The 27,226-nt window shown below is 49.7% G+C and overlaps 1 protein-coding gene across 2 annotated transcripts; it reads left to right on the forward strand.

The window, feature by feature from the left end:
- Positions 1-1,356: 1,356 nt before the first annotated feature.
- On the forward strand, positions 1,357-27,002 carry TNFRSF13B (TNF receptor superfamily member 13B). Of its 2 annotated transcripts, XM_061143681.1 has the most exons (6): positions 1,357-1,597; positions 13,677-13,814; positions 16,277-16,522; positions 22,996-23,181; positions 23,566-23,827; positions 23,964-27,002. In XM_061143681.1, the coding sequence occupies exons 1-5, from the start codon at positions 1,537-1,539 to the stop codon at positions 23,814-23,816; spliced, it is 882 nt and encodes a 293-aa protein (XP_060999664.1). In that variant the 5' UTR covers positions 1,357-1,536; the 3' UTR covers positions 23,817-23,827; positions 23,964-27,002. The 2 variants fall into 2 exon arrangements, with proteins under 2 accessions (XP_060999664.1, XP_060999665.1); XM_061143682.1 differs by lacking the exon at positions 13,677-13,814.
- The last annotated feature ends 224 nt before the right edge of the window (positions 27,003-27,226 follow it).

Raw genomic sequence — 27,226 nt, forward strand, 5'->3', positions numbered from 1 at the left:
TCTGGGGAGCATTTCCTGGGTTTGCCCCCTGGTAAGTAGTTGCTGGCCTGCCTGCTGAGAATATTGTATTTTACTGCATGTAAATAACACCTCCAATTAAAGAAAAGAGAGTCAACAAAACCCATTGCTTGTAAACAGTGTTTGAACAAAAGCATTAACAAGCTGTGATCAGCAGTGATACCGGTGTTGGGGGACCTGAGACTTCAGCTCTCATTGCCCAGAACCAGGATGGATCTTGTTTTTCATTTCATGCCTAACTTTGCTGGTGTTAGAACTCCAACGGACGAGACCGTGTGTGCCCATAGAGACAGCAGTCGGTGCAATGGGTCTGTTCCCGGAGGTACCATCTGCTCACTCCTGGGAGCCAGCTTCTCTGTGAAGTGGTGAGAGCCCCAGCCCTGGGGGTGTGCAAGTGGGTGAGGAGGCCTGCTTGTCTTTGTTTCACTGAAAGGCGTCTTACTGCAAGAATCATGCTGCAAACTACTTTTTTTCACTCAACCATCGGTCTTAACAATCTCTCCACATGCCCGGGTACAGACTTTCTCACTCTTTATGATGGCTGTGTTGTGTTCTAGGTTGTGCCTGTGAGCCTTATGTGCTTGGCCATTGCTGCCTGGTGGGTACTGGTGCGGTTTCCACGACAACCATGCTCTGCTGGGCACGCTCCGTGGGTGCCTGTGGCCCCTGGAGAAGAGCTCCTGGGTCATGCGTCAGGCGTAGGTTCTCCATGTTACCGGATGTGGACATGCACATCAGAGGTACCATCTGTGTTGCCATCCACACAGAGGTACCAACACACTCTCTCCCATGGGCCGGGGCTCGTGCTTCCCCAGATTTTTTCCACTCTCCATGTCAGCACACTTTAAGACTTTGTCATCTGGGGGGATGAAAAGTGACACTGACAGGGACCGCGGTGCTCGTCCCAGACGCTGGGCCCTGAGAACCACCCTGAGGCCTGACGGTGCACTCAGCCCCTTCTCATCGCCACCTGTGACCTGTGAACCAGGGGCTGCCTTTACACCCACTTCACAGAGGGGGAAACAGAGGTACAGATAAGTTAACTACTAAACTGCCACCATGGCTTCCTGCTGGGAGGTGGCTGAGCCAAGACCCCAGCCCAGTCTGTCCGCCTCTAGTTCAGCCTCACGACTGCTCTGCTGGGAGTCAGGTCAGGGCTTGGGAAGCACAGAGAATCATAATTCACCTGACCTGGGGGCAGTCAGGGATGACTTCCTGAAGGAGGTGGGCCTGAAGAAGGAAGAGGAGGAGATGACCGGGCAATGAAAGAGAACAGGGTTGCTGAGAAAGAGGGCTGGGCCACCCTGCTGCGATGTAGCATGTGCAGTGCACCCAGGGGCTCAGCAGAGAGCACTCAGGGCTCCTGGAGCATCAGGCGAGTCCACCCCCTTGGCCGAGACAGACAGCGCAGGTGCGGCAGGAGGGAGCCGCTGATTTACATCCTATAGGTGGGGGGAAAACCCAGGAAGTACAGCCGGGCACTAACCAAATCTGGGCTAAGAATAAACGTCCTGAGTAATGAGTGGCCTAGGCCGGAGAAGGCAAGGTGGCCGCAGCCTGGCGGGCCAGGAGGAGTCGAGTAAGTAGCCGGGAAGGCGGTTCGGGGAGGGGGGTTGCGAGGGGGTTTGGCTGGGGGCTCCGTGTGGCCTTGGGGGTGTAGGGGGAATGGCACCTATGGCAGATGGATGAGCTCGGGTCTTCCTACACACCTGCATGTGGAGTGCCTAGAGACTGGGGGCCCAGGGTGGGGGCTGGCCTTGCTTTCCAGGGGAGCAGCCACAAGGCCGGAGGGTCAGCCACATGGGCAGGAAGTTCCTCTGCTGCCCAGGACCCAGAGCCGGGTGGGCCAGGACATTTTTAAGATATTCTATGTTGAAGTCAACACATGCAAAAGTAGGAGAGCTTAAGGAGCCTCCAACAGACGTGGCCCAGCATGTGCTTTCCAGGACTGCTTGGCCCTGCCAAGGCCTTCAAAGGCCATCATAGTTTTGATCTGTAAATACCTCTGGATCTCTCTTTTTTTTTTTTTTTTTTTAAGTTCTACCACTTTATTGCTACCAACCCATCTCCCTCCACCCTCGTGCACACATGCTCAGTCATGTAACCCCATGGGCTGCAGCCCGCCAGGCTCCTCTGTCCATGGACTTTTCCAGGCAAGAATACTGGAGTGGGTTGCCATTTCCTTCTCCACGGCTCTCTCTCTTAAAAACAAAACCCCAAAGGCCCTCATGCCAGGACAACTCCTGCAAAGAACGGTTCCTCAGTGTCACAGGTGCCGGTGTTCACACTTCCCGGCTGTATTGTGTTTTTTCCAGCTGGTTTGTTCAAATCAGGACCCAATCGCCATCCTTCTGGTTACATGTTTTAATCTAGAACATTCCCATCATGCCTCATGTTTTCCCTTGCTGCTTTTCTTTAACCTAAGAAACCAGATCATTTATCCTATAGAATTTTTACCAGAGGAGGTTTTGAAGGTTTGTTCAAACGCCAAAGCAGAAGGCAGCACCCAGGTCCCTCGCTGTGCAGAGCCAGGCTGTTCCATTCTTACACGCCGGGCAGGGAGCAGTGCCCTTCTGTGATTCTCTTTGTGGGGAAAAGCCACATCCCAAGACGTGTCCCCAGATACAGGCTCGAATATACAAGACTTCTGAAGGAGCTGGACCAGGCGGGGACCAGGGGTCGCTTTGACACAGGGTGGACCCCTCAAGTCCACAAGTCAGAAGCTGCCAGACCTGGGCCTGGCACTGCCAGAGCCCGCAAGGAGCAGCAGAGTTGGGCCTGGCTTCCCTGGTCCACTGACTCGATGTGTTGTTAATTATAACTCCTTAGGAAAGCCTGTGTATTTGCCTGGGGGAAAAAAAATGTTTTAAATGATCTAACCCACCTGTTTGGTAGAAGTGGTAAAACCCCAAAGGACATTAAAGAAAGTAGAGATATTCTACAAGAGTAAGGGGTGGGACTTCCCAGGTGGTCCAGTGGTTAAGACTTCCCCTCCCAATGCAGGGGACTGGGTTTGATGCCTGCTCGGGGGTTAAGATCTCACCCTGGAGGAGCCCCTTCACCTCTCTGGGCTCCTTTCCCTCGGTTGTAAAACAAAGGTCTGCCTCTGCCCTACCAGACATCCCTGAGAAAACCAGAACCCTGAACCCGCCAGAGCCCCACCTGAAGGGCCATAGGCGAAGGCTCTGAGAAGGACTGCAGTTGGAAACAACAAAACTAAACTCTGACTTTCCTTAGCCCAGCATTTTTCAAACTAACTTGACCACAGGGGCCTTTCTCGATCCAGCGCCTACGAGACTAGGCATGTGAGGGAGACGGCAGACGGCTGGGGCGCAGGGGAGCCCAGGCCTGCAAGAGCCCTCCGTCCTTCCCTGTGGTCAGCACTGCTTCTATCCTGCCAGCCAGGGTCAATCTCGGGTGTCTCCTGCCCTTCTTTGGGGCTGAGGATGGTTCTGGAACCTTACGTAGGTCCTGGGGGTGGAGGAGGAGTGGGCAGGGACAACGCCCTTTGGTCAGCTGGGCGGCTGTCATCTGGCCAAGTGTGTTCTATGTCCCCGTCAGGCCCAGTGGCTCCGTGCCTCTCGACCATGAGTGAGTCTTGGTGGCTGCCTAGGCTGCCTGCATCCCATCTACCTCTGTCCACCAGCCATCACCTCCCAGAGGGCTGGGGGGTGGCTGGTGTCCCCCTTCTCTCCCCAAATGAAGGAAGGATCATCAGGAGTCTCCCTTCAATTCTGTTTGGCCCTTTTGCTTTTTTATTTAAACTAACGTATAATTGATTTACAATGTTTGTGTTAATTACTGCTGTAGAGCAAGACGACTGTGGATGTTATAGGATACTGAGGATAGTTCCCTGTGCTATAGAGTAGGATCTTGTTGTTTATCTATTTTATATATAGTAGTGTGTATCTGCTAACCCCAAACCCCTAATTTAGGTCCTTTGCTTCATGAATAGATGCCAGTCCCAGGTTGGGGGCCCAGAAAGTATAAAAGGTACAGAACACAGCCTTCCTCTCCTCCAGGTCCTCCATCTGCCCAGTTTTCCTGTCTCTTCTGCAATAAACAGCCTTGTTAAGAGAATTTACATGACATAAAGTTCACCGGTTTAAAGTCTACAACACAGTGTTTTCAGTATATTTACAGAGCTGCGCAACATCTCTACAATCTAATTTTAGAGCATTTTCAGCACGCCTCAGTCCTCCCCTCCGCAAGCCCTAGGCTACCACTGTCTCTAGATTCGCCTATTTTGGACATTTTCTAAAAATGGAACGTGCTGTTTGATGACTGGCTTCTTCCACAAGCACAATGATTTTGAGGTTCATCCATGTGGCAGGGTGTCAGTACTTCACACCGTTTTACGGCCAAGTAACATCCCGTTGTATGGACGGACCGCATCTCTTATGACTCCTGGTGGCACTAGTGGTAAAGAGTCTGCCTGCAACGCAGGAGATGCAATGGACACAGGGTCGATCCCTGGGTCAGGAAGATCCCCTGGAGGAGGACCTGGCAAGCCATGCCAATATTCTTGCCTGGAAAATTCCATGGACAGAGGAGCCTGGTGGGCTACAGTCCATGGGGTCGTAAAGTGTCTGACATGACAGAGCACACACTACTACATTACTATGGCAGTTCTGTGTTTAACATTCTGAGGAACTGCCAGACAGTCTTCCAAAGTGGCTGTACTGTTTTCAAGATGCTGCTGAACACACAAGGGTTCCGTTCCCCCCTATCTTCCCTAACACTTGTTGTTGTCCGCGCATTCATTTCCGCCATCCCAGCAGGTGGCTCAGTTCGGTTTTGATTGTTTCCCTGACGAGAAATGCCGTTCAGCATCTTCCCATGGGCTTGTTAGCCATTCAGACAGCTTTTTGGAAAAATGTCTTGTTAACTCCCAAACCCATTTTTAAACTGGGTTATTTGTCTTTTCATTATTCAGTTGCAAAAGTTTTTTTCCTATAATCTGGATACAAGTCCCTTATTAGATACTCTATTTGCAAATATTTCCTCCAAGTCCGTGAACTATTTTTTATTTTCTTGGTGTTCTGTGAAACACAAAAGTTTATAATTTTTATTAGGCCCTATCTCTCAATCTTCTCTTTAATCATTTGTGCATCTGGTCACACTGCCTAGCCCCAAAGCATGAAGACTTACTCCTGTTTTCTTCTAAAAGTTGTCTAGTTACAGGTAGGTCTATGATCCACTGTGAGTTACTTTCTGGTGTGAGGCAGAGGTCCACATTCACTCTTAACGAAAGTGGCTATCCAGCTGTCCCAGCACCATGTGTTGAAAAGACTATACTTTTTCCTGTTGAATCTTCTTGGTACCCTTGTTGGAAACCAACTGACTGTAAATGCTAGGCTTTAGTTTTCGACTCTAAATTCTATTTCATTGACCCATGTCTGTCCTTATGCCAGCACCACACTTTCTTATTTACAGCTGGTTTGTAGTACATTTTGAAGTTGGGAAGTGTGAGTCCTCTAAATTTGCTCTCTTTGAAGATTGTTTCAGCTCTTCTGGGTCTCCTGCATTTCCATATGATTTTAGGGGATCAGCTTGTCATATTTTGCAGAAAAGCCATCTGGGGATTCGAGTGGGATTGCATTGAATCTGTAGAATAATTTCAAGAGTATTGCTATCTTATCACTATTAAGTCTTTCCATCTGTGAATGTGGGATATCTTTCCATTTATCTAGGTCTTCATTCAGAAATGTTTTGTAGTTTTCAATGTACAAATTTTGTACTTCTTTCACTCAATGTATTCTTAAGTATTTTCTTTAAAACACTGGTTTTGGTTTCCTATGTTTCCTTACAGTGTTTCTTTATATATGTACCCGTAAATGTAGATTAGAACTTTCTCCCTTTTTGCAAAAAGAAAGAGAAGAAGGGAGCCTATGAGCCATGCTGTTATGGAACTTGGTTTTTGTTTGTTTTTCCGCTTAATATATCTTAGAGTTCTTTCCAGAGCAAGAGAGAGAGAGTATCCTCACTCCTCTTCTTCAGCAGCATCACAATCAGGGCATCAATGGACTCACAGTGCAGGAAGGAGGACTGCTTCCCACTCCACCCGTCCTCCCTGAGGATGGCTCTGTGAGCATCTGCTCAGGACCTCCTTGCGCCTGGTACTATGGATGCCCACTATAGTGGGCTCAGAGACAGAGGAGACAGTGTAAGCAGGCAGATGGCTACACCCCCAAATATCCAATTCAAAATAAGAAGCATCAGCAGATTGAGACATCCCTGGTGGTCCAGTGGCTGAGACTCCGCACTCCCAGTGCAGGGGGCCCAGGCTCCATCCCTTGTCAGGGAACTTGATTCCATACTCCACAACTAACAGTGTGCATGTTGCAGCTAAGGATTCCAAGTGCTGCAATGACCCAGCGCAGCCAAATAAATATTAAAAAGAAAGAAATGCCACCAGGTAGAGGGTGCTCAGACTACATGGCCATCCAGGAAGGCTTACCTGAGATATCTCAGAGGCCTCAAGCGACATGGCAGCGCAGGAACAAATGTCTTTGTGAAATTACAGTGTTTCAGCCACAAGTTGAGGTTCTGGGGGCAGTTTTCAGGTCTAGAGCACGAGTTTGGTGATTATGAAATGATTGTAATTAATCCATTATGTTTTTAAACCACTTTATCCAAATAATAACTACCACCTGGCAACTATGTCTTGGGTCAACTCTATGCATGTCCTTAAGGAAACCTCCTCTGCAAAGGAGTGCACACAGTCCAGTTTACAGAATAGGAAAACCAGGGCGGTGCTGCCCGGCTTTCCCAAGCTGACTGTGGTGACTCAGCTGCATTGCCCCCCAGTCGCCACCCCCCACAGGCGCTGCTGCTATCACACACATTCTGTCGCTGAAACACGGCAAATCAGGTTTCAGAATGAGCCAACAGGAGGCCGAAATTAACAACAGGAGGAACAGTCATCCCCACCTTTCTCTCTTCCTTCTTATCCTCCTCCTCTCCTCTTCCTCCTCCTTCCTGATTCATAAAAGAGAGACTGTAAACACTGTCGTTTTCCCACGTGTCGCCCCAAATGATGAAACTGCTCAAATTCTCTCGGACCCCCCCAGCCCACCAGGTGCTCAAGGAGAGACTGCTCACTTTGCTGCCAGCTAAGTCATTTGCCCCAAATGCAAAACCCTCTGTAGTTTTTCTCCCTCCTTCCTTCCTGTCACTTAAGTCCTGTCATTGCCTTGTTTACAACAGTGGTCGAAGGGTGTCCCCTGTCACGGGTGAGTGACTATTCTACAGTAAACACAATTCAAAGTCTGAGTTATTCCCCAACTGGTGTTCAATCGTTATGATGATGTAAACTGTGTTCATAGTTAAGCCATGTGCAGCTCACCTCAGTAACTCACCCCCAGCTCTGCGGTAGATCCAGCCTCTCAACTGGGTAACCAGACTCCCTTATCTGCAGTTGCGTTTCCACTGGAGATGTTCCTCCCGCTTCCCACCTATTTTAGCTGAGCTACAGCTCCCGCTCGGCCTCCTGCCAAGTCCTGGGACTTTCTCCACCACCACTCTGAGAATTTCTACCTGCACTTCTTGGCTGCAATGGACTTGCTTTTCCCTCTCCTCCATCTGTTGAAAATCAGTTGACTGTACGCAGACGGAAAGCTTACTTCTGGGTTCTGTTCTATTCACTGGGCTTCCCAGGTGGTAAAGAACCCGTCTACCAATGCAGGAGACATAAGATGGGTTTGATACCTGGGTTGGGAAGATTCCCTGGAGGAGGACATGGCAACCCACTCCAGTATTCTTGCCTGGACAAACCTATGGACAGCGGAGAATGTCAGGCTACAGTTCATGGAGTCGCAAAGAGTCGGACATGACTGAAGCAACTTAGCATGCATGCATGCATTCTATTCACTGGTCTGAGCATCTGTCTTTATTTCATCATCACACTGCTTAGTTTAGCTTTGTAGTAAGTTTTGAAATCAGGACGTATGAGCCCTCCAACTTTGTTCTTCTTCAAGGTGGTTTTGACTATTCAGGGTCAAGTGGAATTTTTAGGAGGGGGGTTTTTCTATTTGTGTAAAAAAGTCATTGGGATTTTCTTAGGGATTATATTGCATCTGTGATCACTTTGGGTGGTACTGACATTTTAACAACATTAACTCTTCTAACCCATGAACATGGGGTGTGTTTTTTGGGATCGTTTTTAATTTCAGCAATGTTGTCTAGTTCTCAGGGTATACTTCTTTTGCCACCTTGGTTAAATTCACTCCTAAGTATTTTTTAACTGTTTACTTATATATGTATTTGGCTTTGCCAGTCTTAGTTGCAACATGCGGGATCTAATTCCCTGACCAAGGATCAAACCTGCGTCCCCTGCCTGTATTGGGAACACAGAGTCTTAGCCACTGGACCACTAGGGAAGTCCTTCCTACTCCTAACTATTTAACTCATTTTTATGCCTCTGTATATAGATTTGTCTTCTTAATTTCCTTTTAGGATCATTCATTGCAAATATATGTATATGCAACTTATTTTTGTGTGTTGATTTTGTATTTGCAACCTTGCTGAGTTTTCATCTCTAATAGTTTTCAGTGTTTGAAATTATTAGATTTTACATATAAGATCATGTCATCTTTGAACAGACAATTTTACTTTCTCCTCTCCAATTTGAATACCTTTATTTCTTTTTCTTGCCTAATTGCTCTGGCTGAAACTTCCAGTACTTTGTTGAATTGACGTAATAAGAGTAGTCATTCTTGTTTTGTTAACAGTCATAGGAGAAAAGTTTTCAATCTTTCATCACTGAGTGTGATGTCAACTATGGGTTTGTCATATATGGCTGTTATCATGTAGAGGAGGTTCTCATCTATTCACACTTCAATGAATGCTTTCATTCATTGAAAAGGTGCTGAATTTTGTTAAATGGTTTTTCTGCATCGAGATGTCCCTGTAGTTTTTTCCTTCATTCTTGTACTGTAGTAATGTACATCAATTGATTTTCATATGTTGAACATAGCACTGTATTCTGGGAAGGAATTAATCCTACTTGGTAATAATGTATAATTTTTTTTAACATGCTGTTGGATTTGACTGGCTAATATTTTATTGAGAATTTTTACATCTATATTCATAAGGCATATTGGTCTGCAATTTTCTTTTCTGACAACGTCTTTATTAGACTTTGTCATCAGTATAATGCTGGCCTATTCACTGGTCACTCATTCTCGGGAAGTGCTCTCTCTTCAACCTTTTTGAAAGAGTACGGGAAGGATAGTTTTAACTCTTCTTTAAATGTTTGGTAGAATTCTCCAGTTAAGCCGTCGAGTCCTGGGCTTTTTGCCGGAAGGTTTCTGATCACTGATTCACCCTCCTTAATTGTTATAGGTCTATTCAGATAGTCTTTCTCCATGAATCAGTTTTTATAGATTGCATGTTTCTAGGAATTGTCTACTTATTTAGATTACCCAATCAGTTGGTGCACAACTGTTCACAATACTCTCTTAAAATCTATAAAATGTGTACCAGTTGTCCCACTTTCATTTCTGATTTTGGTAATTTGGGTTTCTTCTTTTTTTTTTTTAAGTCAGTCCAGCTAAGGTTTCCTTAAATGTCTGACTCTTCGAATAAGGGAGGAGTTAGTTTCTCTGCTGTTGCTTTCATAGTTCACAATTCTCTCCTTGTCTTTGGATCTCCACGATTTTACTACAGTGTGACTCAGTGTGGGTCTCTAAGTTTATCCTGCTTGGAGTCCACTGAGATTCTCAAACACGTATATACATGTCTTTCCTAAGTTTTGGGAAGTCTCAAGCCATTATTTCTTCTCCCTGGGGTTTGGAATTCCAAATGATTCCATACGGCGGTATATCTGATGGACTCCCATGAGTCCCTCAGGTTCTGTTTACTTTTCTTCATTCTTTGTTTCTGCTTCTCATTCTAAATAGTTGAATAGTCTTATCTCTAGGCTCACTGATCCTTTCTTCTGGCTACTCAGATCTGCTACTGAACCTCTCTGGGGAGTCTTTACATTTCAATTATTGGACTTCTCAATTCCAGAATTCATTTCCATCTTTTAATAGAATATTGAGAATGGTTTGGGGTTCACAGAAAAGTTGAGTGGAAATTACAGAGAAGTCCCATATACTCCTTATCCCCACACAAGCATAGCCTCCCTCACTACCAGCACTAAAGTGGCACATCGCTACCTCAACACATCGTTTTCACCCAAACTCCAGTTTACATCAGGTTCACTCTTGGTGCTGCTGACAAATGTATAATGACTTGCACCCACCATGACAGTATCACACAGAAGAGTCTCATGGCTCTGTATAGTCCCCTCTGCTCCAACTTTCTCTCTCCCTCCCCTCAACCCCTGACAACCACTGATTTGTCTTCTGTTTCCAGGATGTAATATGGCTGAATCACAGTGTGTAGACTTTTTAGCTTAGCTTTTCTCACTTAGTCATATTCATTTAAGTTTCCTCCATGTCTTTTCATAGCTTGAAAGCTCACTTTTTACTAGTGCTGAATAAATTCCATTGTTTGGATGAGCCACAGTTTATCTATCAGGTCATCTACTGAAGGGCATTTTGGCTGCTTCCAAGCTTTGGTTCCTTTTTTTACAATTGCTCTGTTTATTCATATCCTCATTTTGTTCATACATCCTTTTGCTGATTTCCTTTAGTTCTCTGTCCATGGTTTCCTTTAGCTCATGGAACACATTTAAGACAGTAGATCTAACATCTTTGAATAGTATTTCCAATGTCTAGGTTTCCCCAGGGATGGTTTCTGTCAAATCATTTTTTTTTCCCCTCTGTGAATGTGCCATATTTTCCGGTTTCTTTGCATGTTCCGTACTTTTTTTGAGAACTGAATATTTTGAGCATTATGTTGTGGTAACTCTGGAAATTTAATTCCCTCATTCCTCAGGGATTGCTGATTTTGCTGTTGTTGTTGTGAGCTGGAGTCTGTTTGTGACTTTTCCGAACTATTTTTGTAAAGTATGTATTCCTTGTGTGTGGTCACCAAAGTTTCTGTTCATCTCTGCAGTCAGCCAGTGACCTGACAAAGATTTTCCCCAAGTCTCTGTTGCTCCTGAATTTCATGATGATGGGTCTTGGTTTGAGAGAACTTATTGTACAGGAGACCTGATTGGGTCTTTGAATCTGAAGGCTAATGTCTTTCAAACATGTCTCTGAAACTGCCATTGGTCAACATTTATATCTCCTGAAATAATTCCATATTTTCATATCTTTTCTCTATTTCCTGGGATGTTTCTTTAAGTACATCTTATAACACTTCTATAGATGTTTTGATTCTAGCTATTATATTTTAAAACTTCTAGTCATTCTTATTTGTTCAATGCAGATTATTCTTTTAAAAGTAGCACATCATTGAGAACTCTTTGGCATCCAGTGGTTAGGACTCCGTGTTTTCACTCCCAAGGGCCTGGGTTCGATTTCTGGTTGCGGAACTAAGATCCTAACTAAAATAAAAGTAGCACATTATCTTTCTCATGGATGCAAAAGTTCTCTTTCTGAGGATGTCTACTGATTGTCTCTTAGTTTTCCTCTGTTCCCTGCATTGTCTCTATTTGCTCGGGGTTGGTTTCTTGTGCTTGCTTTGTCCCAGGTCTCTTTCATGCAGAGGTGGTTTTCCAATATTGGTGACTCCTGGCTGTGGTTTACAATTCAGACTGTGGCCCTGACAGCTGATTGGAAGTTGTAGGTAAACAGACAGGGTTTTCATGTAGAAGTTTTGCTCTGAATGGTCAGGCAGCAGTGTGGTCATTTTCTTGAGAGAATCTCCCAGGCAGTGCCTCCAGGCCTTTTCCTTTGGGTCAGTTTTTCCAGAGCCAAGTCTGCTGGTTTTCTGCCACTTGCAGAATGGGGAAGGATACGTTTTTACAGACCTAACCATGACACTTATGAGGTATGGCTGCGGGGACAATGGACCTCAAAGCCACCCTCAGTTGTGTCTGAGGAGACCCCCAACCTCCTGCTTGAGTGGGTGAGGGGCCATCACCTGCCTGGGGTCAAGTCCTCTTTCTGTAAAGTTTCCCCAACCCTATTCCACGGTTCTGCACTCCATCCCCGCTGTCAGAGGCACTGGAGCCTCCAGCTCCAGGAGCTTCCTAAGGTTCGGTGACCCAACTCTGAACTTCAAAAGAGAAAGACATCTCCTGAAGCCAGTCACCCCAGGCCACTTGCTTTCCGTCTTCCAAGATGTTGCTGTCATTTTCCCCTGCTGCAGCTACTTCTTCCATTCTACTCTTGAGGATGACTATATTTTTAAAAAAATATTTATTCTTTTTTTTTGGCTGTGCTGGGTCTTCATTGCTGCATAGGCTTTTCTCTAGTTGCGTTGAGCGGGGGCTACTCCCTAGTTGCGGTGCTTGGGCTTCTCATTGTGGAGCATGAGCTTGAGTGGAACACGGGCTCAAGGACACTCGGGCTTCAGCAGTTGTGGCTCCCAGGCTCTACAGCACAGGCTCAGTAGTTGTGTGTGGGCTTAGCTGCTCCACAACATGGTGGACCCTCCTGGATCAGGGATCGAACCTCTATTACATTGGCAAGCGGATTCTTTACCACTGAGTCACAAGGGAAGCCCCCGAGGACAGCCCTCTTTTCTGGTCCTTTTAGTTTGGTTTCAGGAGGGAAGGAACATAAGCCCCTGTGCTTAAGCTGCCAAGTCAAGTGGGAGCCGCTGGTCTTTTCTCAGTGGTTTTTCATTAAAGAATAAGCAAAAACCTCACGATACGTTTAAGAGAATTTGTTGGGGATGCAAATGCCATGAAATCAGACAGAAATTTAGAGAAGACTCAACAACGCATGACCAGCTGGGATGAGTCCCAGACGCCTTGTGGAGCCAAAGAACCAGACACAGAAGTTCAAGACTGGGTGATGCCAGCATCCTGTGGGCCTGTAGTTCTCAAGCTCAGACCAGGAGTCACCGCTGGGAGCAGATGTTGAGTGGGGGGCCCACGAGACTCACCAGGGGGCAAGAAACATTCACCACCTTGACATGGTGGCTGTGGCACAGGCGTGCATACATGGATAGGTTTGTCAGGCTGCACTTCTGAGACGTGTCACTGTGTGTCTCAGCAGAAGGGATGGAAACGGACATTTATTGAGTGCCTGCTCTTTGCTAGGCACTGGCTCGGTCTGCTTTTCTAATTCATTCATTTAATGAGCACCTACGATGTCCAAGGCACCCCTGAGATCCTGGGGACCCAGCAGCAAACACGTAGCGCCTGTGCCTGCCAGGCACTGCTGGTTACCGGGGAGACACCAGGGAGCGGGAGTCAGTGACGGGAGTCCATGCAGATGGGGGTCAAGGACAGGGTGTCAGAAAGGCTTCCCCGTGAGAGCGAACTTGAAACAGATCCGACGGGTCAGGAGGAAGTGAGCAGCCGCGGAGCAGGAAGAGCATGGTATGCGGAGGGACCAGCGCCCGCAAGGATCCCATGAAGGCGCGCGTCCACAAGGGCAAAGAACAGGGCCGAGCAGGGCGAACTGTCGCAGGAGAGGCCTCCAAACCAGCGAGTCCCGGCTGGGAAACTGAGGCTCAGCGTGGCGGGCGCCGGCTGCCCAGCAGCATTGCTGGGGAGGAGGCCAGCTTTGTCTGTTCGCCCTCCACGTACAGAGTGGGAGGCCGCCTGGGCTCCGGCCTCCAGCTGCCCTCACGCTCCCGCCTCTCAGCCCCACAGGGCCCGCGGCGGGGGGTGGCCATGGAGCCCTGCCCCGAAGAGCTGTACTGGGACTCACTGCTGAACACCTGCGTCTCCTGCAAACCCACCTGCAGCAGCCAGATTCCGCGCACCTGTGCGGCCTTCTGCAGTGAGTTCTGGGGCCCAGGCCCTCGCTGGAGGCGAGCAGCCTCTACTCCTCACACATGGGGCCTGAGGGGGGGTGGAGGAGGATGGACAATGTGGGACCCTCTGCCGCTTGACCCTCCTGCCAGCTTGCAGCTTCCCCGGGGTGCCCTGTTCCTTCCTGCCTCAGCGCCTTTGCACAGGGATGTTTAACCAGGGCTTCCTCCTGCCTGACCTTTAGGTCTCAGCACCAAGTCAGAGCTCTTCTCTGACTGCCGGATGGAGAGTGGGCCCTCCTCCATTCTCTGCTTGCACTTCTTTCTGAGTCTTTTTACTACAGAAGATAGCAAACAGAGAGAACAGTATAACAAACCCATCTACCTATCAGCAGCTTTAGAAATACTGCTTTTTTGGTCCCCAATGTTTTAACTTGTGTATTTTAAAGTAAATCCAAGAACTCATATCATTTGACCTGTGAATAGTGGATCATGAATCCTTAATACATAGGCCTTCAAAATACAAGCTCAACATTTTGTCACTCCCAGAAGTAATTCTTTAACATCGTCTATACTCATGCCATATTCTGATTGTCTTGACAAGTGTATTTTTCTTGCCTGATGGAACTCATCATGACTTGTATCATGTTCTTTCCTGTGGGTTTGTTTTATGTGTGTCTCAACCACTAGATTGTGGGCTCAATTCCTTTCTTAAGCCTAGCACAGTGCCTGACACACACTTCATATAAATACTGGCTGAGTGGAGCTCAGAGAGGCTAAGTGACTTGCTCAAGAACACACAGCATAACAGTGGAAGAGATAGGATTTGAAAAATGACTCTTTGACACCAACACCATGACTCTGAGCCACTATCCATTAGTGAGGTGATCATTCATTATGTTGGCCGACAAACCCTGGAAAGAGGAATAGAAATGACTACGTTTCATAGTTTCATAGTTAAAAGAGGAACCATAAAGCACCACGACTGGAAGGGACCACCACCTGCTGATGGGCTGAGGAGCACAGAAGTTTTCTTATAGGAGGTACCACCTGAGATTGATCACTGAAAGCTGAGGATGTGGAGGCCAGATGAGGGGGAAGGGCATCCCCCGAGAAGGGACCAGTGTGGACAAAGGCACAAGACCCAGAAAATACAGCAGAAACACTGAGGTCCAGTGGGGAGTCTGTGAGGTCTGGCAGTGAGGGTGGTGGCCTGCGGAGCTGTCGCCTACACAGGCACATGGGGGACCCGAGGAGGGTAGGAGGTCATGGCAACCCTGGGACAAGGCCACCATTAGGCTAACTCCCCCTGTGTTGGGGTTGGGGGTCCAGGCCTGGGGCAGGACAAGGGGTGGTTGCTGAGTCTTCCCTGAGGGGGTCAGGGGCCCAGGTCCAGGCAGGGCAAGGGAGGGTCTCAGATCCACACCTCACTGGTCTTGTCCTCTACTCTGAAAAGGACATAAGGTCTGGCTTGTCTGCATTGCAAAGAGGCGTGGTGAATGTTCTACTTAAACTTGAGCATTATTCACTATGTGTCAGGCACTGTGTTGGGGACTTCAAATCCTCATAGCAACTGTAAGAAATCACCATATTATATTGTGATTACCCCTCTCCTGGAAAACAGGAGACTGAGTCACAGAGAGGCCCAGCTGCCACATGAAGTGGGGATGAGTGTGCCCCAAGCCTGAGTAGCTTCAAGGTCTGGCTTCTGGGCCTCTGTCGTGTGCTGCCTCCAAAATGCCTGCAAACCTGCCTGCAGGTCACAGTTCCATAGAACAGAATCCTCCTTAGAGACAAAGGAGACCCGCCCTACAGAAAGGCAGGTCTGTAATGCACTCAGAACTGCTCTCTGAGCAAGTGTGAATGACCTTTGTTTTGCTTCGATTCTGCCTCTGGTAGTGATACATGTTTGAGTTCCTGTGACTCTCATTTATTATTAGGATAGGAAGAACACTGTCGTTCAAGCTTTCCCACCTCCTGTCCAGGCCCCTCCCTAACTCACCAAGGGGTATGCTGGCTTCCTTCTCCATTCCTTGTATTTATAAGAGATATGCTTCTCAAAAAAAAAAAAAAGAGAGATATGCTTCTCCTTTATGAGATTTGAAAAATCCAAGTAAAGAACTCCTGTGACAACATAATAACTTAGATATCAATGTTAAAATATAACTAGAAAATCCTTATATGGTTAGTACTAGGAAATGCACTTTTAAATCATATGTAGAGCAAAGAACAAATACTAATAAAAATAACATTTTAAACTAGATATAGAAAAAAATACTACACATCAAAACACATACAGTGCAGCTAAACTGTACACAGTGGACAAGGTACTGTCTAGTGTTAGTATCATGGAAAAGGACTGGGATTGCTCTGGAATTGCTTTTAGGGAACTGGACTAGGATTTTTTTTCACTGAGATGCCCTTTGAGGTCAGACCTGCAGGTCCTGTGTGTGTCCATCACCCAGTAACATTATTGATCTCTGTCTCCCAGAGTCCCTCAGTTGCCGCCAAGAGCAAGGCAGGTACTATGACCTGCTCCTGAGGGACTGCGTCAGCTGTGCCTCCATCTGCGGACGTCACCCCAAGCAGTGCACACACTACTGTGAGAACACGCTGAGGAGCCAAGTGAGCCTTCTACCAGAAGTCAGGAGACAGCGGGCCGGAGAGGCCCTAACCCGAGCGGACAGCCTGGGGAGGTACCAGGTGCCAGAGCACAGAGGCTTGGATGCGGTTCCAGGTAAGCCTCCTGCTGTGTTTGGCCTGCGCTTTGTTCAAGGTCCAAGTGGGTGGAAGGCAGGCATCAGGCCTCAATTAGGAGGGACTGTGAAGCAGGAAGTCCCATGCATGCAAATAACCAGAAGCCAGACTGCGGGGTGGTCATCACAGTAAGAAAAATTGGGCAAAGTTTACAGAAGTCTGTGGGCAAGAAAGCAACAGAAGAAAAAAAGACCAGACAGTTGGGTGTCTCCTGACAGCCTCTAAATGAGCTCTCAGAACCCAGGGCCATGAGGGACCAGCACAGCCAACCTGTTAGCAAGACCCCCAATCCCATTCAGAGAAACGGAGACTCATCAGGGCCTACAGGCCATGTCTGCCCCACACCGTGTCCCTCTGGAGGTCTGGGGCTTACGTGTCTCCCACTGTGTCCCGACACGTGTGTGTGCAGGTGAGGCCAGAGGGGGGCTTGGCAAGGATGGTAAACAGAAGGTGCCGAGTCCAGGCCCTGGGTCCTGAGGGCGGGGGTGGGGCGTGGAGGATGGTCACACAACGGAGCTGACCTCTCTCCATCCCCTCTTGCTCCCCACATCCTGCACCCGCCCCCCCCTCATCCACACCCTGCCAACCCCTACCTCAGCCCACTCCACATCTCTCGGAAAGGCCATTCCTTTGTTTGATGGGAACAGTGGAAGCTTAGTTGGGCTGGGCCTCCAGGCCACACCTGTGGCCACTTCCCTCCTGTCTCTGTCTTCACAGGGCTTCTCTGTGGGTCTGTATTCCTCTTTCTAAGGACACTTGTCATTGAATTCAGGGCCACTCTCATCCAGGGTGGCCTCACCTCCAGATCCTTACATTTAAAAAAAAAAAGTTTTGTTTTGGCTGCATTGGGTCTCAGTTGTAGCACACAGGATCTTCCCTGCCTCATGCAAGATCTTCCAGGGCTCAGTAACTGCAGCTCTCAGGCTTAATAGCTCTGTGGCATGTGGGATCTTAGTTCCTCAAACAGGGACTGAACCTTCACCCCCTGCATTGTGAGATGGATTCTTTTTTCCCCCAACTTTATTTATTTTTGGCTGCACTGGGTCTTTGTTGCTGCCAGCAGGTTTTCTCTAGTTGTGGTGAGTTGTGGGCGGCTCTCTAGTTGTGGCACATGGGCTTAGTTGCTCCATAGCATGTGAGAACTTCCCGGCCCCTGCCCCTGCACTGCAAAGCAGATTCTTAACCACTGGACCAGCAGGGAAGTTCCCCAGACCCTTAACTTGGTCACATCCACAAAGGCTCCTCTCTCACAAATCAGGGCACATGTGTGTGGGGGCGGTGCCCGCCTTGGGGGCTCCTTGGGGGCACACTGGCATGGTAGCCTGGTGGTCGGTCTTGTCCCTGGCTTTTTGCTTACCGTGGGGCATGGAGTGTTTTCTATTCCCATCCCTGCCACTGCCACATGCGACGTCACCACTGTGAGGGCTGCCCCAGGCCTGAAGCCAGGGAAGAGGTGCAGACAGCCTGTGCACCCACCTCACTCCTCCCCAGCCCGCCCACTTGCTAGGTTGGGGCCGCAGGAATGCTGGCCAAACGTTCCACTGCGTCTGGCTGCCACCAATAGCATGGAGGCCAGAGTGTCTGTCCCATTCCCCCAGAAGGCAGACCTGACCATTAGCACCAGTGGCCGTGGGCCCAAGCTCAAATCCTGTCCTCCCTCAGCTACATCAGTTGAGCCAAAGCCACCAGGGCCCTCAGGATGGTCACAACACTGCCAGTCTGGCCGCCAGAGTTCCAGCCCAGCAGCAGCAGTTTCCAGGCGAGACTGGTTCTGAAAACAGTGTAAAGGGTTGAACAAATCAAATGGAAAGTTCAGTTCAGTCGCTCAGTCATGTTCGACTCTTGGCAATCCCCTGGACTGCAGCACGCTGGGCGTCCCTGTCCATCACCAACTCCCGGAACCTACTGAAACTCATGTCCATTGCATTGGTGATGCCATCCAACCATCTCATCCTCTGTCAACCCCTTCTCCTCCGCCTTCAATCTTTCTCAGCATCAGGGTCTTTTCCAATGAGTCGGTTCTTTGCATCAGGTAGCCAAAGTATTGGAGCTTCAGCTTCAGCATCAGTCCTTCCAATGAATATCCAGGACTGATTTCCTTTAGGACTGACTGGTTTGATCTCCTTGCAGTCCAAGGGACTCTCAAGAGTCTTCTCCAGTACACAGTTCAAAAGCATCAATTCTGCGCTCAGCTTTCTTTATGGTCCAACTCTCACATCCATACATGACTACTGGAAAAACCATAGCGTTGACTAGATGGACCTTTGTTGGTAAAGTAATATCTCTGCTTTTTAATATGCTGTCTAGGTTGGTCATAGCTTTTCTTCCAAGGAGCAAGCATCTTTTAATTTCATGGCTGCAGTCACCATCTGCAGTGATTTTAGAGCCCCAAAAATAAAGTCTGTCACTGTTTCCATTGTTTCCCCATCTATTTGCCATGAAGTGATGGGACCAGATGCCCTGATCTTAGTTTCCTGAATGTTGAGTTTTAAGCCAACTTTTTCACTCTCCTCTTTTACTTTCATCATGAGGCTCTTTAGTTCTTTGCTTTCTGCCATAAGGGTGGAGTTACCTGCATATCTAAGGTTATTGATATTTCTCCCAACAATCTTGATTCCAGCTTGTGCTTCATCCAACCCGGCAATTCGCATGATGTACTCTGCATATAAGTTAAATAAGCAGGTTGACAATATGCAGCCTTGATGTACTCCTTTCCTGATTTGGAACCAGTCTGTTTTTCCATGTCCATTTCTAACTGTTGCTTCTTGACCTGCATACAGATTTCTCAGGAGGCAGGTCAGGTGGTCTGGTATTCCCATCTCTTTAAGAATTTTCCACAGTTTGTTGTAGTCCATACAGTCAAAGGCTTTGGCGTAGTCAATAAAGCAGATGTTTTTCTGGAATTCTCTTGCTTTTTCGATGATCTAACGGATGTTGGCAATTTTGTCTCTGGTTCCTCTGCCTTTTCTAAATCCAGATTGAACATCTGAAATTTCTTGGTTCACGTACTGTTGAAGCCTAGCTTGGAGCATTTTGAGCATTACTTTGCTATGAGTGCAATTGTGTGGTAGTTTGAACATTCTTTGGCATTGCTTTTCTTTGGGACTGGAATGAAAACTGACTCTTTCCAGTTCTGTGGCCACTGCTGAGTTTTCCAAATTTGCTGGCATATTGAGTGCAGCACTTTAATAGCATCATCTTTTAGGATCTGAAATTGCTCAGCTGGAATTTCATCACCTCCACTAACTTTGTTTATAGTGATGCTTCCTAAGGCCCACTTGACTTCACACTCCAGGATGTCTGGCTCTAGGTGAGTGATCACATCATCATGGTTATCTGGGTCATTAAGATCTTTTTTGTATAGTTCTGTGTATTCTTGCCACCTCTTCTTAATATCTTCTGCTTCTGTTGTCTATACTGTTTCTGTCTTTTATCCTGCCCATCTTTGCATGAAATATTCCCTAATTTTCTTGGTATCTCTAATTTTCTTGAAGAGATCGCTAGTCTTTCCATTCTATTGTTTTCCTCTGTTTCTTTGCATTGATCACTGGAAAACCTGCTTGGAAATGAACCAAGCGCTGCCCCTGGTGGCAGTGCTCAGAACTGCGCCTGCCGGCCTGGTTCTCAGGCAAGCACCGAGGTCACGTCCTTTCCAGACAGAAGTCCCTGGGCCTGGGGTCAGCAGACAGCGAGGCACCAGGCCAGGCCGCTCCATCCCAGGGCCAGGTCACTAGGGCCGAGACAGGGCAGCAACCAAGCTGCAGACCTGAATGGCTTGGTGACTGAGCACAGGAAGCAGAGCAGAAGCCAGGACCCTGTCCTCCCATCTGGGAGCCAGCAGTCTCCCCCCGCTTTTCTGTCTGGAAGGGGTGACATGCATGAGTTGTGATGGGAGAGAGAAGGCATTAAGACCGAGGTTTGGGGCACTCTCCCTAGAAGCAATGCCTGCTGGAGGTGGGGTTGTCGATTCCCAGGTGTTCCCATCGAAGCACATCTCATCCCAGGCTGTACCCAAAGTGCCTGCCTTCCCCTCCCTCCTCACTCCCTGCCCCTGGGGTTTGGCCCATCTCAGAATCCATCATGCAGCTGGTCCCCAGTCAAGGACTGCATCCACATCACCGGAAGTGATAGTGCAGAGTCCGTGGGACTCTGAAAGCATGCCCGCGTCTCCAGCCTGGGTGCAGCTGGAAGGCGACATGTTCTGTGGTTTTAACTGCACTTCTCCTCCGGGCCAGGGCCTCTGTGAGGCATGTGCAGGGGCCAGGGGGGCCAGGCAGGAACTAATTCCATTTCCCTGGGAAGCCCCAGATCTCGGTCTGGGCTGAGGGACAGAGAGAAGGCAGAACCTGCCTTTCAGAAGCAGAGTCCCTGCTCAGGTTGTCTAGTGTGGCATCTGAAAGCAGCTGAACTCTCTCTCAGATGGCAGGAGACCACCCCTGTTCTCACTTCTGGTTCTGCAGGTCTGGGCAAGGAGAGGAAGGGGGGAGGGGGGCTCGGGCGGCAGGTCCCTGCTGATGGTGCCCAGGGTCACCATGGTAGGTGGATGGTGCTGTGGATGGAGTCAACTAGAGGCTTGGCCCTGATGCTGCAGTGACTGAACCACGCTTCTCCTCACTCTAGTTCAAGGGGGACACTCTTCATGGGCCTTCTTCAGCTGGCTTCTCACGTGGGGGCTCGGGGCACACAAGAAAGCAGAGTAGCAGCTGACAGGCCCCCTTGGGGCACAGCCCCTGTGTCACCCTCACTACGTTCTGCTGGGCGCATCGGGGGGCCCAGCCCAGCCTGACCTGAAGGGCAGAAATCAGGAACCATCTCCGAATGCCAGCAGCCAGTCTCCAATCAGTCTGAGTGTTGGAATTCATGCTGAAAACACCTGAAATATGCAGATGTGTGGTTGTGAATTGACCTGGCGGTTCTGTGTACTGAGCAGCGTCAGAGAATAGATGCTGGTGGCTGGTAATTCCGCCTCTGATGGGAAGGCTTGTCCAGCCGGCCTGATAGTTTCCCTTTATCCCAGGGTGCGTAGGAGCAGACTGAGAGACCTGGGAGCTGGGAAACATGGTGTCACCTGGTTCTGCACACCCTGTGACCTCTCCCTGGATCCTCTTACCTCTCAGAATCTCGGCCTCCAGATCTGTAGCCTCAAACAGGGTCTTTGCTTTCCCTCCCCCACCCAAGGCCTGTCTGAGCTCTGGTCAGCACCGCTGGCCTGGGGTGGTGACACCAGCCCGCTCAGAGCTCTGTAAACATCAAGGCAGCATAGGCCAGCAGTCACTTTATACAACTCTCTCTTGGGAGTGTGTGTAAGGAAGAGGATCAATGTCCACGTTCATCACGTTTGTGTGTGGTTGGCCAGGCCCTGGCCTGGAGTCCATCAGGCCTGCCCCTAATTGCACCTCTGCATTTGGGACCATGGTGATTCTGAGGCTCAGTTTTGTTTCCTGCAAGATGGACTGTAAGACGGTGCAACCACTGTTGAAAACCGTCAGGCTCCTCAAACAGCTCAACATGGAGCTGCCGTCTGCCCCACACTCCACCCCCGGGATGCGTCCATGAGAGTGAACACAAGGTCTACATGGAAACCTGCAAGCATCAGAAGGGTGACACGACTCTGATGTTCCCTGTGGATGAACAAGTGACACACGTGACCACAGGCCTGAGCCTTGGAAACACGCTGAGGGGCTGACACAAAGGCCCCGTGCTGCAAGAGTCTGTCGGTGGCCGGAACTGGTGCAGAGACAGTCTAGTGGAGTCTGGGAGAGGGGGGTCACCACGATGGGTGTGGTGCTGGACCCGGCCCCAGGCACACAGGCAGCAGCTGCACAACCCTGCAAACACACTGAACCCCTGCCTCCTCCGCTTCACAGCTATGTAGCCACGGACTACACCTCAGTCCCTAAAGAGGCGACCAGCCCTCACCCCCAGAGCACGAGGATCTGGAAGATGCTAAAGAAAGCGCTGCATGACCCGAGGGCAGCAGGCCCTCCAGGTGGGGGGAGGTCCAGGGCAGGTGTCGAGGGCAGGGCTTTGGCTCAGGCCCCGAGAGGCAGAGGGACCAGTGCCCCATTTCCCTAGGGCCCCTGGCTTTACCCCTGCCCCCCAAACTCAGAAGCAACTGCACTGTCTCTCTCTCAAAGCTTGTGCCCCCAAGGTCAGACAGATACACACCCTCCCTGGGTAGCTATCTCTCTGTTCACCCAGCCACCTCTGGTACTGCCCCAAGTCACACGCCAAAGGAGACGAGAAAAACGACATCCAGCTCCACCATCTCAGAGGCTACTCCAGGCCGGGGTGGGAGCAGGCTGAGCCTGGCCCTCCAAGGGGGTGAAGGGTAACCACAGAGCTTGCGTTGGGCTGACAGGGCAAGAGCGAGCCTGGGGGAGGAGGGGCCGCTCCCTGAGGACAGCTGCCTCAGGAGGCCCTTCTCTTTCTCACCCTGGCTTTGTTCTGCAGCGCCTGCAGGGCTGAAGCTGAGTGCTGACCAACTGGCCCTGGTCTACAGCACGCTGGGCCTATGTCTCTGTGCCATCGTCTGCTGCTTCCTGCTGGCCGTGGCCTGCTTCCTCAAGAGGAGGGGGGTCCAGGTCTCCTTCCCGACGCGCCCAGGGCCGTGTCCCACGCAGGCCAAGACCTCCAAGGGTGAGTGTTTACTGGGATCCCAGGCATCTCTCTGCCCTGGCCCTGCCCTATTTCTAAGTGGACAGCGCCAGGCAGCTCCTCCTAGAGAGCCCTGGGGCTGGAAACGGTGCAGCACCCGCTCAGACTAGATGAACCAGGTCAAACATCAAGGCGAGAAGAGAAGGGGCTTGAGGAAGGGTGGGGGGACGCATGGGGGTGGGGTGGGGGTTCGGGACCCGCAGCACTAAAACCGGAGGTGGTGGGTCCCCTGGCGCTTTGGGACTGTAAAGACCGCACCCGCACATCTGCCCCAGCGGAAGGGGAGGGCGTGGCCGGGCTGCCTCGAGGAGAGGGCAGAGGACGAGGGGTCTGCGCCGAGGCCAACGCCCTCTCCTCCCTGCACAGATCACTGGATGGAAGCCGGCTGCGTGGCAGGGGCGCCGCCCGAGCCGGTGGAGACGTGTAGCTTCTGCTTCCCGGAGTGCAGGGTGCCCACCCAGGAAAGCGCAGGCGCGCCCCCGACACCCAGGTCCGAGCGCACAGAGAGGAGGGCGCGCCCCGGCCAGAGCGCAGCCGGACAGCCCTGCGTGCACGCTGCGAACGGCGGGATCGAAGCGGTGTACACGCCCGCGCAGGAAGGAGGCCTGGCCACGTGAACCGGGGAATGGTGAGGAGGGGGGACAGGGAGAGAAGTGGGGGACGGGGGTGGGCAGAAGGGGAGGAAGAGGTAATGGGGGAGGAGGGGAGAAGAGCTGCAGGAAAGGGCCAGGGACCCCGTTCTTGATCCCAGATCTCCACTGTAGGTCACCGTCACTTCAACGCACCTGCAGTAAAGGCACCGCCCCTGCTGGACTCAGCCCCGGGGCCCCTTCGCGGAAATAAAACCTCCCACACTGGCCGCTCCTCACTGTCCTGGTTTGGGTCGTGTCTCCCTGTGGTGACCACCCAGTTTCACGGCTCCTGCTGCCCCTGGGTTCCAAGCCTGGTCTCCGCGGATCTGAGATCACATGTGGACGGAGGTGGCGGGCTCTGCACGTGGCCGACACATGGTGCACTAGGGCTGTGCCAGCCTGTATTGATCTCACAAAACCCATTCCCTTCCGTGTCTCCTCGGGAAGGTGTGAAGCAGCGTGTCTCTGTGTGCCCTGTACATGTGTATGTGCAGCGCTGTCCCCACCAGTCAGGGGCGTGGGGTGGACAGAAGGGCAGGCAGGCTGAGCCCAGGCATCAAGCTGCTTGGAAAGCCTGGGACCATGCCACAGGTTCAAGGGCGGGAGTGTTCTCATTTAAACACCAACCTACACTACTGTTTAGTATTTTTCTTTACATCAACTTTTCTTTCAGACCTACTTGGTAAATTTTGTGGATTTTGACTGGTAACACTGTATCTGAGCATTCACAAATTTTTGATGTTACATATATTTTGTGTGCTTAGTTGCTCAGTTATGTCCGACCCTTCGTGAGTCCATGGACTGTAGCCCACCAGGCTCCTCTGTCCATGGGGATTCTCCAGGCAAGAATACTGGGGTGGGTAGCCTTTCCCTTCTCCACGAGATCTTCCCAACCCAGGGATCGAACCCAGGTCTCCTGCACTGCAGGCTGATTCTTTACCCTCTGAGGCACCGGGGAAGCCCATATTTTTATATCAGTATCTATATGATATATATATATATTCTCTATATATTTTACATATATTATACATATATATCAATATCTATATGAGCAATGAAACTTATATTTTAGTAGCCTTTAAACCTGAAAATACAAAACTATTCTAAGCAGCTACAAAGATAAAGACAAGATTATGCAAACCATTCATCCTGTATCTCCCCAAACTGCCTGGCACACCTACATGCACCAAAGTTTCACACACACATTCCTGGAGGTGCAGACAGAAAAGACACTCCCTCTTTCCCCATCCCCTGTTAACAGACCCTGTCCACTTCCCAGACTGGGCGGTCTCAGCTCTGGACCCTCCTGCCTCCCCACCCAGGTGTCGGGCTGTTCCTGCCTTGGCAGTCATGGGAAGGGCTGCCCCGCCCTCACCCTGGGTTGCAAGCAGCCAATGCGTGTCTCTGTCCAAATCTCCCTTTATAAGGCCACCAGTCACCCTCATGACTTCACTTGAGGATGTCTGTAAGCCTGCAAATAGTGTCGTGCTTAGAGGTTCTTAGGGTTAGGACCTTAACCCTTGAGAGTGGGGGGATACATCCTGGCCAAAACACGCTTCAGCTGTCTGAAGGCAGAGCTCTGACCTGTGTTCAGAGGGCCTCCTGTGGCAACACGGACGGCCTGGTGCAAGAGTCTCTGGGCAGCCCTGCTGGATGCCAGCAGAGTCCTGGCACAGCTCTGAGCTGCACCGATGTGCTCGTGACGTGACGATAGGCTTGTTCCAAAGATGTGCAGACTCCCCTTTCCTCTGCAGCTCTCTGAACCCCAGGGGAGACTTCTGAAGCAGGGGGTAGGGGGGGAGTGGGAGCTGCTGAAAACAGGGAAATGCGTGCCTGACTATATAGCTTTCCACAGGCAAAAATAATCTTTTGCTGTTTTTCCACTGGTCTTTTGTAAAAGTTTATGTGGGTTTTTTTGGCATCCTCTCCCCACTGCCTTTTTAAAAAAGACTGAGTTTCCTTGTTGGAAAGAAAATCTGAAACTTTTAAGTACCATCTTATCCATGTTTTCTGTTCTGATGGATCTGATTCCTGCTGCTTGCTGCAGCTCCAGCCCAGTTCCCGGGATACCAGTCCCCACTGGCCTCCTTGAGGCCACCATGTCTTCCAGGCCCAGAGCTCAGGAAGCTCTTCTGAGAAGGTAGGGATGACAGAGTCTGTAGCGACTACTCAGCACTCACCCACTATGGCCACTTACTGTGGCTATACCCGGCTGGCCAGGATGAGGCAGTGGGTCAGCCTGGGCTCTGGGGATCCAACTCAGACTGCCCGCCCCACTTCACTGTCTTTACGATCAGCTTTACTGAGATGTAACTGACAGGTAACACTGTGCAAGTTGACACATGACACATTTATACATTGGGATATGCTCTACGTGGCGTGGTCCAGGAACACCTGGACCCCTGACCACAACCCTCCGGACCCTGTGAGATGATCTCTCATGTGACACAGTGTCACAGCGTGTCAGTCTCACTCCTGAGAGTTCATGCCTCTGGCCAGCATCTCCCCCTTCCTCACTTCCAGCCCCAGGTGACCACCACTCTGCACTTTCTCTAAACACTGGTCTCCATGCTTACCCCTCTCTACATTTTTGCAAGAGCTATTTGCAACACACACCTTTACTTGATGTCACTTAACCCACAAACAGCCTCAGTTCCTTTGGCTGCTTCATCTTCGTGTCACTGTCCTGAAGCCCATGATCCATCAGTATTATTTTTGCTTTAGAGACTCAGTATCTTAACAGTGATTAAAAATAAGAAAAACAACGCCATGTATATTTACCTTCAAGTCTAGAAATCATTTTCTGTGTGCAGACCCAGGTCTGTCCAAAGAGCTTCCTTCAGCACTTCTTGTGTGCATCTGCAGGTGATGAATTTATTCAGTTTGAAAGTCTCTTTCATTTCTGAAATTTCTTCTGGGTAGATTCTGGGAAGCCAGTTTCTTCCTTTGAGCATCTCAGAGACATTGCTCCACTCTCTCCGGCTCCCAGTTTCTGATGAGACAGCTGCTAGAATTCCCACTTTTGTTTCTCTGCATGCAATGTGTGCCTATAAATTCTTCTGTTTTTTAGCAGTTTGAAAATGTGTCCTGGAGTTTTCTGCTGTGAGTAGGTTTGTTATTTATTCTGCTTGGGGTTCTCTGAGAAAGCTTGCATCTGCAATTTTTTTTTTTCATTATAAAGTTACTATCATCCCTTCCAACTGCTGGGTACTGCCCCACACCGAGGTACCCTATTCTTTGGGTTTTTACCCCATCCCTCTCTTTGGTGGCCCCAGCGCCTCCTCCCTAGGCTGAAGCCAGTACACACCTTTGTCACGCAGCGCTGTCATGCTTGTCAAGGGTGTCCTTCTTGTCACCATGATCGTGTCTCCTAGAAGGTCCTTCCAAGCAGATCC

This window comes from Dama dama, chromosome 5 (assembly GCF_033118175.1).
Source record: "Dama dama isolate Ldn47 chromosome 5, ASM3311817v1, whole genome shotgun sequence".
Lineage (NCBI taxonomy): Eukaryota > Metazoa > Chordata > Mammalia > Artiodactyla > Cervidae > Dama > Dama dama.